We start from the raw sequence: 12929 nt of genomic DNA, 5'->3' as shown, positions 1-12929 counted from the left end.
TACTTGGTCCCACAGGTCCCAGGAAGAAACAGCAATCTCAGACAGCAACAGTGACCTCATCCCTCTGAAGACAGCAAGGTGAAACTTAATTATTACCCATGATGACCATGTCTCTGCAAGGTTTTTTTGGTTTGTTTTGTTCTTTTAAGGAAATCCTTTTTCCCATGTGCTGTAAATGTTAGAATTGAGCCCCAACACAGTTGCTGGCCTCAGAGGGAGAAGAACGAAAACCCAGGGGAGTCAGCCCACTGCGCCCCAACCTGCAGAAAACCACAGAGATGTCAGGATACAATACGTACTATAAAGTTCTTTGCTGGAACAAAAGCACTCTCATTGCACTCTCATTCTCTTTAAAAACAACAGAGTTGTAAAAGTTTTTTCTATAGGCGTCTATTTTCTCTCTCTCATAAAATTGTATGAAAGTGTTTCCCAAACAGATCCAATGGCTATTGTTCAGCCAACACCCCCACCCCAAATGGCGCTCCTTCGCTCCCATGGGCCACACCACTGAATACAGCAGTCAGTCTGCTGCCTCAAAGCCTTCCTCCTCTGTCTTGTGAAAGCCAGAGCATAAACCAAAATTGTTTCCGAGACACTAATCTGTGTTTTCTGTACACTCCCTAAGAGACACAACTGACATATTCTTGTATGTCCTCCAGAAAAGAGTTTTCCCACCCACTTTAAGGAGATTTAGTCTTACAAAGGATTGCTAAACAAGTCTCCTGTCCAAATTGCCTTTTTTTTCCCTGGCACCATCATGTGACAGTGACTTGTCCAAGGTTAAAAGGACTCCTTCTTGATTTCTTGAATATGTCCCTGCCATCACTCCAAGGTACAGGCTGGCCATTTGAAATAACTGAGCCATGCGTGGGCACAAATGCCTTGCTGAAGCATCTATTTGTTTGTTAGTGCTACACATTTGTCATTGTTCCTATTATCAGGTAGTAGAACAAGAGAGGCAACAGAAGGGAAACAAGCAATTAGCCAGGGGAAAAATAAACCATGGTACTTCTTGTGCCCAGGGAAGACTTTAAGAGCGCAGCTGTGTCTGCAGAAATTCAGGACCTGAGCCACCTGGTGCAAAAGGAGTAATGTTTTATTGCCAGCTTCTCATCCAGGTAATTACATTCATTTCATGAGCAGAGGCAGCTTCAGTCAGAATAAAGGTTCAACCCAGCTGATGGCAATCCTACCTCTTGTGTCTGAGTAACTGATACATCACACAGGGTTGGTAACCACCATGACATTTCTGGCAAATGAGGAGGATTGAGTGGAGTATCCTCTCCTTTCACATATGGGCCTTTCTTCAACCCTCTTTCCACAGTCCCAACCAGTTTCTTTTCATGCCTTTAACTCCTCCCAAAGTTGCACACTAACAGCCAGTTTTCACCTCCTAGACGTTTATGTCACTGCAGATTTTCTACTGGGATCCCAGCTTGCACCTCCCCATGTCTCTACCATGATCCTGTGCCACAATGGCGATCTGTGCCATCTCGGCAGAACCTTCACCTGTGCATCCCCCACAATCACACAGAGCTCCTCAAATAGACATTTTTCTCCCCTTAAACCCTCTCTTCTCTAGATCTGGTCCACATGAAGGTAACCTATGTGTGTTACCAATTATCCCTCCTCTTTGAAGGAGTCTGAGTAGCAAATCCAAGACATTCAGCCCTACTGATGAACCATACACATGATGATTTGAGTCATCAAAAGTGAAGTCATGCCTTCAAATAATTTATTTAATACCTAGTACATTATACACAAAAGACTGTGTTAAAAATACAATGTTTAGTTCTGAAGTCGAACATGCAAAAACACATCTAAGGGAAACATTAATCTTGCCTACAAAACCTGTTTCATTCCAGCCACTGGCTGGATTTCCTTTCATCAGGGAGCAGTGAAGGGGTCTAGTTTTTGCTGAAAGAGCTGAATGTGTTAGGAGACTTTGGAGAGGAAAATACAGTCTTAGAATTAAGGGTAATGCAGAAACTGGATTTTTTTTTTTTGGCTTCCGTTTGTTTAAGTCCTGTAGCAGACTAGAAGAAGTCTTCCTAAATGTTCTCTGTGCTTCTTATTGCCTGAAACTCTGACATGGAAAGTAGTTCAGACTGATGTGAAGGAGTATTCACCATCTGTTTCTTCCAGAAAATCAAGAGCATCTGTGCTTTGAATACAGAACTGCTGCAGAAGTCCTGAAGAAAAAAAACCAACCTAGTTTCAAACACCTCATCCCAGCAGTTCAACTATTTGATTTTCAACTTTGAGTCCCAACTCCTTAAGCAGTGCATAGTGCTACCCCTCTGCATTACACTGCAAATACAACTTAAGTTTGAGGGAGCAAATGTAGTAGTGCTGAGACTGGAAAACTCTGGGGGTAGGGAGAGGAAGCTTATTAATAAAAACCTCCTCTGTGGAGTTAGACTTCAACATAAAAGGCATCTCAACTTTTCCCCTGTGTCCTACCCACTCCCCTGGAATACAGTTCATTCTGCAACTTCTGTGATCTTGGAACAAAGTCAGGCTAGGTGCTGGGTAGAGGTTTGGTGTACAAATTTATCTTCATCATCTCTTCCTGTCCCACAGGATTAAGAGCAGTGTTGCAGCAGTACAAATGAGTGAGGAACAGACACTGTCGCCAAAAATTAAATCTGAGGTGGCACTAGCCCTTGGCAAAGTCCTCTCTAGCCTTTTTCAGTCAGTCAGACGTACTCATTAAGAGAATGCTTTTTGGGATGTGTCAAATACAATCTCATAAAAATCTCCTCTCTGATGGGAGTTTTAGGTTATAAAAGTTAGTGCAATGCAGATAGCTGAGTTGAACAGGCTGTTTCCCAATAGACTCTGGTATAAAAAGTATTGCATTATATAAAGTTTGAATCACAGCTTTCTCAGCAACTGTTTGGTAGAGACCAGGTTTCTATCTCATGAAAGGCAATGAAAATAATATGGAGGGAAGGCTGCACTTTCTGGGAGAAGACATGGCAATAAGAAGATATTTTGACTCTTTTTTTTTTCCCATAGAATGTATAAATCCAAAATGAAAGCTATAGGATAATTTTGTTATTGCTCCCTCTTTGTTTAAAAAAGGCATTAAGTCAGACTGTCTAGATAGAACATTATGAGGATACTGATGCATTTAAAAAAAAAAAAAAAAAAAAAAAAAGGATCTTTCTTCCCGGAAACCTGATGTGTCATTCCTTCAGCTTTGTCCCTGGGGGCAGACCATGGGAATTCCCAGTCATTGGCCGCTGTGGCTCTGAGCCAGCCCTGCCACTGAGGCTGCGCTTTCAGGCTGTTATGTTGCTGTGCTGCAGGGGCAGAAAATGAGCCTTCAGTCTGTTTACTGGCATGATGAGATTGGGTCTCAGGGCACTGTGCAAAGAGTCCCACAAAACTCTGTCAGCACCATGAAGAAGCAGGGTGCCTTCTTACCTCCCAGAGAGGAGGGAAAAAGTAGACAAACTTTGCCTGAAACAACAACAACAACCCAAAGAATTTTAGACACCCATAACATGTTTTGCTTTAGCTTCTTTCATTGAGTATCTGACTCTCAGAGCTTCATGGCTAGTTGGGTCAGAGGGATTTCAACCCTCTCCTTTGAAACAGGCACAGATTTAACAGGTGAGAGAACGACAACCATTTAGCCTTACATCTATAATCACACCTCTCAGTGTGCTTGGTTGATTTGGTGCTCCAAATCTCAGGACACAGCAATGGTAATTCAGCCCCTGGCTTCAGGTAGAAACTTCACCTGCCCTTGCTCAGCCCATACTGGTTTGTGTGGTGGGAAGGGTCCGTGCAGCTGGAACTGAAGTGTTGGGGGCCAGACCTTGGAAACATATTGGAAGGGTTTGTCTTCAAAAGAGCTCCTCCTTCTGCTTGCACAGCATTTACAGCACACTATTGACTAATGCACCCTACCCCTGCCCATGCCAACCTAATGGATATTTGATTTTGGCCCACAGGTATGTGCACCAGTCACATCTCCGCCTATTCCAGCTCTTAACAGGGTAAAGTTTAATCATTCTTATTCCTGGTGCTATTCTGGGGGCAAATAAGAGTCATTCTGTCATTGCGTGCTCCAGAAAACTTTAAAGTCTCTAAGGAGCCCAGGCTTCCTGTTACCAATGCCTTAAACTTTGCCCCACCTTTGGGAAGCACAGGCAGCTAGTGGAAGAATGTCATCCACTCTAACAATTGATTTTCTTATGTACAATAACGTCAGAGCTTTTAAATAAAAGGCTGACCCGTCTCCTTCTAAAATAATTCATCTGTTTTATGGAGTGTTGTTCTGATTATATACAATTCCCACAAGAAGGGAAGTACCTTTAAAATAAGGACTATTCAGTACTAGTACAGGATTTCCTCTTGTTGTTGATAATTTCCTCTTAACAGAAGATGCAATGAATCCCAGAGAAATTCAAAGGGGCGATCTACAGACAGTTAGGCATCTACATTATACAGGGAACATTGTTCAATCACATTGATGTTTTCCTGATAAAAAACAGATATACCTGCTGTGCAGCATGTAAAGTAGTTCCTACAGCACACACTTCAGTTCCCTTTGCTACATTTTTAATCACTATCCAATCCCCTAAACTTTCACATAATCATCACTGAACAGTAACAGATGACAATTTTTCTCATTTCATCTTTTGCTGTCTAAATCCAGCACCTGAAACGGCCTCCACTGTTAAAGAAGTCAGGCTTGGTGACAATAAGAAGATATATGACCAAGTCATTATCAGCACTATCTACAGCAGATATATAATATGAAACAAGTTAACAAGTCTGTGTTCTCTCTACCAGCCGTCCCTTATCTGGAAGATAAGGAGGCAGAGCTATTTTTCCACTGCTGATCAGAATGTGCACCTGCCCTACTCATGCAATGGCAAAGGACCTCGTATACCTATGTAGATAGCTAAGCCATGCCCAGAAACACCATACCAAAATCCAGGAGCTCAGTGGCTGTACTAGCAGCAAGGTGGTAACTGCTGATGAAGACTTGAGAGATTTGTGAAAGAGGCTACCAGTCATTAGGTGATCTTCTGAGTCACCCTGATGTCTCAAATTCTCTGTCAAGTTGGGTCAAGCCCCCTTTCCTGCTTTAATTCCTTGACCTCCTTACACTTACTTGACCAGGTTGTACAAATGCAATCAGTAAACCATGCTGTGATATGTTTTTATAGCCAATAAATCCATCTAGCCCTGGTTTCTCCTTAGCCAGTGAGACAGATGACCGATCAAATTAGTTAAGACATTCACACACATTTGTTTCAGCACCTTACTGGTTTTAAATTATGTGCCTCACTGTTTGTATGTTGCTCATCTGTTTCTGGTTTACTGAGCAAAATTATGAATACCAAGTCATACCTTCCCTTCTCTGAATCCTCTGCATACTGGCACGCAGCTTATTTTTTCATATGACACCGGTTATTTCTGTCTTTGCCACAAGCAACGCAAACAATGCATCTCTTCATTCATCTGTTCAGTTTTCCTCTGATTGTGCAGATCAGCCTGCCTTCTCTCTCCTGCCATTCTGTCCCAGACTGTTTCACCAACTTTTCTAGTCCCAACATCCTTTTTTCTGTGAAGGCAGTGCAAAACAAAGAAATGCTGTTTAACCTGTTACTAATGTCTGTGCTTAGATTTTACAGCTTACCTTGGAACAAAGCCTCCTGGAAAGCTCCAAGAAGCCTTTTCAGTGCAGAGGGAAAAGTGTGGTCTGCAGAGACCTCCAAGTGCTGAGGCTGCCCCAACAAGCAGTAGTGCAGAAGATGTGCAGAATGGTTCCAACTACTCCCCCCTTCCTCTCCTGAAGCGAGTGGCCCGGTAAAAGGCTCTGAAAAGGTCCGAGCAATGTAATGTGGTTAAGGGCTTTATAAGTAGGGCAGAATGCCCCCAGTGCTCAGCTGTCTTGAGCACTTAGATAAGCTCCTCCTGCATTATACAGCTGTGCTACATGATTTATTGAAGAAAAAAAAGGAAAAAACAGCTGGAAGAACACCTCTGTCTATGAAGTTTGCTAGAAAGGCTTGGGCAGGCTGCACACAGCATGGGTCAGAGCAAGGCAGTTTGGTCCACTCCTTCAAGCTGCATGAATAATCAATAGAATTTACTAGAGAAAAAATTATGTAGAACTAGCTGGAATAAGAGAGAACAACATATAATACCCAAGCACTTCCTTAATAAAAGCTTTCAGCAAGCAAACCCTTCAGACTACTAAAAGGCACCTTCAAATATCTTTATCTTACTAGGTTTTAACATTTATTACCACAGTCAAGCTACTATATTGCAAGCATGAGTCAGTGCTCACATGTTCTGGCTCCAGAAGAAAGGGACCGTTCTAATTTTTATTTATAAGCTGGACAAGTGGAGAGAGAGGCATTCAGTTATAGGCAAAGCACACACAGACCCTATAAGGCCAAGGGCACTGGTTAATACATGGACATATTGGTGCCTTAACGTACTGAGTCACAAGCACCACAACCCAGCTCTGCACCTTTCATGTAAGGCCTCAGGAAAGGGCTTTGTAAATAATTTTTGTTGCCTTCCAGCACAAAGCCCATGACCTCTACATTACTCACTAGAGACTTCCAGCTCCATGTAGAGTGTGCATTACAATTTAAACTGGGAGTTTCTGGCAAGAAACATTTGTGCATATGCACACAATATAAAACAGGAAGAAGGATTTCAGTTTATCTCTGCTCACTTGGGCTTATTTGTTGCAGGAAAAAAAAAAACCAACCTGGCAGTCTTCCCACCACTATGCAATAGTCTAGGAAGGCTCCTGTCACCTGGGGACTTACATGCTGATGTGTGAGTGAAGAGAGCAATAGCCAGGATTCATGGGGTTTTCAGCATGATCCTAATAAACTCTGTCATGCTACTAGTGTAAAGACAGGAGCACTGAACAGAAAGTGTCTTAAGAACTACTGACAGTTTCTTTCCAAAAGCTAAAAAAACACGTCACTTTCATCAACTATTCCTTTATGCCAAAGCACAGAATGGATTCCTAGAGGTTTGTGTCTGGTTTTGTGCAGTATTTACCAGCCTTTTAAATTTATTCTGCACTCAAATCCAGACTCCTTGATAAAGGAAGATCATATTAGCTTATATGAAATACCACATCATCTTACATCCCACACAAAGCTTTAGCCTGAGGATTTCCGGATGGACACATTTCATCCAAAGCAATTGAACGTAGTTGGGGGTTCATGGGATACATTTCCTTGCTTCTCCGGCATCCCTCTGGTTAAGCTTGTGCTCCTCAGTTGCTCTTTTGCAACAGGGTAAACAAGTAAATGTTTTGGGCTCAGGAGATATCTGTTGCTTATGGAAGCAAGCTTATTTTGCCTTTCTCAGTTTGTCTTTAGAAACCTAGCATAATACAGGAAAGAAAAAATAGCAGAACATCTCAGAACTGTAGTTTTTGAGAAACAACAGCATTTATCATTAATATAGAATATTTCCAACTACCACTGTCTCTGAGGAAAGGAGACAAAGCACTGCCATACCTGTTTCACAGCTGGCAAAACAGATATGCGTTAAATGATTGTCAAGCCACATGTACAAAGTTAGCACAAATAATAATACAGCCCTGGGCTTACAACCCTGGTGTTTCAGCTTCTGGGCCACGCTTTTCCCTTTTGAATTACTAGTTTTTGTGATTTCCTAGAATTCATTCCTCTCTTTCTGTCATAACAACCAGTAGATTTTGAATCCCTAAAAATTAATATTGAATTACTGCAAAAGTTGAATAAAATTAGTACTTTTCATTAATACCTTTGTCATTGGAAATGGAAAGAGAAGACGGTGGATATAGAGACAAACACCAGCAGCTAAACTTTTATTGCTCTCTGCTTCTGAAGTCCATTCAAGGGTAGGACAGTGGGACAAAAATAATTATAGGGGTCTTTCTACACAAAAGAGCCAGCTATTTAGAGGGAGGCAAAGTCATTTGAATGTCAATGAAATAACCATTAAAAGGCTGAGAAGCATTGCCATTTATTAAAAGATCTAAAGAATAGTTGCATGCACTATAGCAATCTTCTAGGTAGGAGTTGTTAATTTGCTATAAAAACCTGTTAGGGACAGGGCAGAGGGTAATTAAACAGGAGACAATACACATAGTGAAAGGAAACTGGATTTGGAATTTTACAGCCTCTTATTTCAGGTTTCTACATGAAATACTATGCTCTATAATCTCTCCTTAATAACACCTATGTATTTCTAGCTCCCACAGTTTTGCATTTCACTCCTAGCAGTGGTCTCCTACAGCCTCAGGAGGAAGGTAAAACGAGGTTACGCACTTGAATGCTCTCCCGCTCTTTCCAGCCTCACAGCAATCCTTCTTCTGAGAAAGCCTCTCATCAATGCCACTCCTTAATTGGCCCAAGAGCCCCCCTTTAAACAAAGCCCTCGTCTCCCACAGGGCTGAGCTCTTTCTGCTATTCTGGCAGAGCTAAATCCAGACAAGGATGTGCGATTTACCGACACAAGTGTACTATAAATTCAAATGCACAGGAAAGAAGTGAAGTACTTCCAGGAGAAGTGGTTGATGTTCTGCAGGTAGAGATTTGCAGATAGGACAGACCTCATCTGAAGAAAACCTATCTAACAGTAATCCTGGCAGGTTGCTACTTAAAGTGTTAGACACTAGTGGTACTGTTCAGTAACAAACACGGGATCAGCCAGAGACCTTGGGTAGATTCTGCACTAATGGACTGACTGTGAGCTAATCCAGACTGTAAGGTACAAAACTTTGTTACAGAGCTATAGGGCAGATAACAATTTCACAAGTTAGACAGAAAACAAGTCTGCATTTGTAAAGATGATCACTTTTTAATAGTAATAAAAATCACTAAGATTATTCAAGTGCAGTGCATCTTTAATCCCTTCTATAGCAGAAACCTTTGTATCTTCACTGTCTGCCCACACATTGCCAGACATGTAAAAGTGACATGCAAAACAAATCCTACATTTTCCTTCCCTCAACTGGTTCTTCATGTACTCAGCTAGTGTAGCTAAGCATGCCATAATATCTGAAAAAAGAGTAAATACAAATGGCCATGGCAGGACTTAGTAGCAATTGTTTGACATCTCCCATGATACCCAGAGGCATGGAATTCTCCACTGATATATATCAGACAAGAATGTCATTTAAAATACTTAGTTCTTTCTCCTTTATTTAGCCACAACACAGATACAAGAGCAGGCAAACCCCATCCAATGGAACTCCCTCAATAAACCTGTTCAGATTAAGATTCTCATGAAATCCAACAAAATATACATGTACATGCACACACTCTCACGCACACAAGAACACAGCAGAGCCCTTACAAAATGAGGGGTGGCACTAAACTGCACCTAAAATGCAATAGAAAAATCAACTGGTTAGGATGCATCTGTTAAGCAACAAGGCTGTGCACTGAGCGGGTTCCACTGCACCATTCCATTGGCTAATTAAATACCAGCATCATTCATCTCAGGTGAAAATGTGAAGCTCACAGAGGAAGTGTCTGATCTCAGATACCCAAGAATTCAGGCTAAAAGAACAATTACTCCACTGTAACTCCAAGCAGAATCTGGTCCTATGAAATGAACATGCACATGACCAGCTCCAGCTGGAAGACTACTGCAGGTGACAACTTTATTTCCCTTAACCTCCCCAGCAACTAAACCCACCACCTATACACAGTGCCATTTGGCTTTTGCACCCTCCTTACTCATACCATTCCTTTTGGTGGGAGAAATAATGTAGTGGTTCTGAGACATGAATAATTGTCCACTAGGGACTAAAATAAGATCACCAAATATACCAAACCACTGCAGAAGAAATAGAAATTGGGCTCTTACATAAAACTGGTCAAGCAGGTCCATCTGATTTGTCAACGCTTTGCTCAGAAATATAAGACTCAAATATAGTTTACAAAAAGAATAATTCTTTATAGAACATCTCAATGTCAAAATACTAATAAAAACACAGCTTGTTAATGCTGAGAAGTCCTGGTCTTGGAAAAATTAATAACAAAACTAGGCCGTCACTAACATTAATATGTGGTATCTCTTCATAAAAAGCCAGTCTGATGCGCTCAGGAAAAATGAAACATTTGAAGAAAATTGTTTACAAAACTGACTTAAATGCTCAGCAGAGATCTAACACAAGTGTTAACAAACCACTATTGTAATTTTATTTTTGGACAACTTCAGCAACTATTAAAAAAACCCAAAAAACAAACAACAAACTGTTAATACAATAATGTAGAAAACAAAAAGAAAAATCCAGTGAGACAGTTTTTAGACAGACTTGTTTAAGGTGAAGCTGTACCTTTGTCCCAGTTACTAAGAACTTCAACTTTAAGGGTGGCATAACCCAGCTCAGCTAGGTTTGCAGGCTTTCCCACCCTTACTAAAGAGCTGGTTCTTAGAAGGCGCCAATCTCAGTCCCCCAGGGTCTGTACGGTTTGCTAAGGGTTGCTGACTGCGTTGGTGTAGATGGGCTCAGCACATTGGGGGACAGCAGATGAAAGGAGCCAAACGAAAAGGGGAACGCAGACAGCGATGCCATGGAGGAGAGAAGCGGAGGAGACAGTTTGGTAGTAGATGTGACCACAGGGAGCACTGGTCCGACGCTGCCATTTGGGGGCACTCTGAGTGAGGAAGTTTCAGCATGTGGGGCAGCAATTCTGGTCTGGTGATGTGGTTCTGTAGAAGATGCTACAGTACTGGTATTGCCATGCCCATTTTGAGCCAGCAGCAATGGGTGAGGTATGTGAGGGTGATGTCCAAAGGCACTGCCCCAAGGAATGTGTCCAATGCCAGTGTGTGCACTACTTGCTGCTTCCCGTTGAGAGGCGTAGTTATTGAGATGAGACACGAGTCGAACTCGCAGAGGATCAGAGGCATCCAGACCCTCTATGATACTCAGGTATCGAGCAACTTCAGCCAGGCATTCTCGAAAACCCAGACTCCGATAGTCCATAGCCAAAGCATGAGCATCAAAATAACCTAAGAGAAAAGAACAAAGAATAGAGTCTTAAGATGTTGTTTTCTAGTTATTGTCTACAGTAGTAGCCTTCCCACTCCACCCTCCCCTGTAAGCGTATTTCACTTGGATGTGGTTAGTATTCCCAACCATAGACTAGCTGCCAAGCCCCTTTTTTTTCCCTTTTTTGTCTAACAAGCTTTTCTGTGCTGTGATGCTGCAAGTCCCAAGACTAGTCACAAACTGCCATTTTTAAACTGGAATTGCTCGCTGCCACTGGAGGAAAGTATTTTTGTTCTTTCCATGGCTCCCCTGTGCAAGCAAAACCACAGCACAATGAAATTCATTAGAAACACAAGTCCTGACTTATCAGAGGAGACTTAAACAGGCAAAGCACTTTTTTCTTAAAAGCACTTTTCACCATTTTTGCTAATTCTTTTCACCACTTATTTCATCCTGTATTTTTTCCTAGTTCCGAACTTTCAGAAAGTTAAGAGAAACAAACATTAGACAACAATAACTATGTTTTCCAAGCTGCCAAAATATGATTCATTTCACAGTGCTGACACATTGCTAGAGAGACTTGCAGTCACTCTCCTCTAGAACAACCCAGAGATAGCACCACAAAACCTTTCAGTGCTAGTGATGCCGCAAACCTTGTAAAGTAGGAGAAAACCCCAAATTCCTGTTGAAACACATGATAGCCACTGTCCACTTTCTCCAAGCACTCCCCAGCACACTGCACACCCAGTACTCAGGAATGTGCTCCTCTCACAGCAGTCTCTCTGCAGAGCTGCTGCCCCACTGTCAGGCACAAAACTTTACCTTTCCCTCCCGCTGTATGCAGCATTTTCAGGTGATCGACAGTCATCTGCAGAATCTCTGCTTTTTCCAACTTGGCTGATCCCTAAGAGGGAATGAGGAGTACGAAACATTTTAGGCAGAACCAGGGACGTTACCGAGGGGGTGACACTCCCTGCCGTGAGCGGAGGGAGGCAGAGCGGAGGGTCGCTGGGCGCTACCTGCTTCTCAAAGGCGCTGGGCACCAGCCTCCTCAGCTCGGACAGGCTGTTGTTGATGCGATCGCGGCGGCGCTTCTCGATGATCTGTAAGGCAGAGAGCGGGGGGTCAGGGCGGCCGGGCCGGGCTGCGGGAGCCGCGGCCGGCCCGCGGGAACTCACCCCTCGGCGCCTCTTCCTGGCCAGGATCTGCGAGGTGGTGGAGGGAGACATGGAGCCCGCGGCCGAGCTCAGGTTCCTGCGGGGAGCAGCGAGACAGCGGTCACGGCGGGGTTCGGGGTGCCGGGGCTGCGCGGGGCTGAGGGGAAGGAGGGAGCGCCACGCAGCCCCACGGCGCCCACCCTGCCTGAGCTCACCCATTCTCGTCTGCGCTCTCCTTCTCCACCTCGACGGCCTCGTCCAGCTCCTCGCTGTCCGACGAGCTGTACTCGGGGTGTGCCCGCTTCATGGCACCGCCGGCGGGCACGGCGCCGGGGGCGGCGGGGCGCGGGCGGCCGTCGGGGAGGCGGCGGGCGGCGGGGCGCGGGAGGAGCGCTCCCAGCGCGCGTCCCGCACCTCTCCCGGCGCCCGTCTCCCCCATGGAGTTCCCACGCCTGGCGGGCGGGCAGGAGGCGGCGGGCGGGCAGGGCAGCGGGCAGGGAAGAAGGCAGGGAAGAAGGCAGGGAAGCGGGCAGGGCAGCGGGCAGGGCAGCGGGCAGGGCAGCGGGAGCAGCGCACGGACACAGCCGGGCACGGCGCGCCCGCCGCCCGCACGGCAGCGCCACGCGCGGGCCCCGCCGCCGCCCATTGGCCGCCGGAGACACGGCCACAGCCAATCGCCGCCAGCCCCCGGCGGGGCCACGCCCCCCGCGGCGGGAGGGCAGCCGTGGGAACGCGGGGGGAGGGGAGGGGCGGATGGAGGAAGGGATGGAGGGAGGGGGGAG

General features: G+C 44.6%; 1 protein-coding gene across 1 annotated transcript; it reads right to left on the bottom strand.

Moving 5' to 3' along the window:
* Positions 1-9158: 9158 nt before the first annotated feature.
* Positions 9159-12538, bottom strand: HEY1 (hes related family bHLH transcription factor with YRPW motif 1). Its single transcript, XM_050328146.1, has 5 exons — positions 12363-12538; positions 12169-12244; positions 12010-12093; positions 11813-11894; positions 9159-11010 (listed from the first exon to the last, which is right to left on the bottom strand). The coding sequence occupies exons 1-5, from the start codon at positions 12452-12454 to the stop codon at positions 10427-10429; spliced, it is 918 nt and encodes a 305-aa protein (XP_050184103.1). The 5' UTR covers positions 12455-12538; the 3' UTR covers positions 9159-10426.
* Between the last annotated feature and the right edge of the window lie 391 nt (positions 12539-12929).

Source organism: Myiozetetes cayanensis, unplaced genomic scaffold (assembly GCF_022539395.1).
Source record: "Myiozetetes cayanensis isolate MyiCay16 unplaced genomic scaffold, myiCay2020 scf1, whole genome shotgun sequence".
Classification (NCBI taxonomy): Eukaryota; Metazoa; Chordata; class Aves; order Passeriformes; family Tyrannidae; genus Myiozetetes; species Myiozetetes cayanensis.
This window is presented reverse-complemented; position numbering and strand designations above follow the sequence as displayed.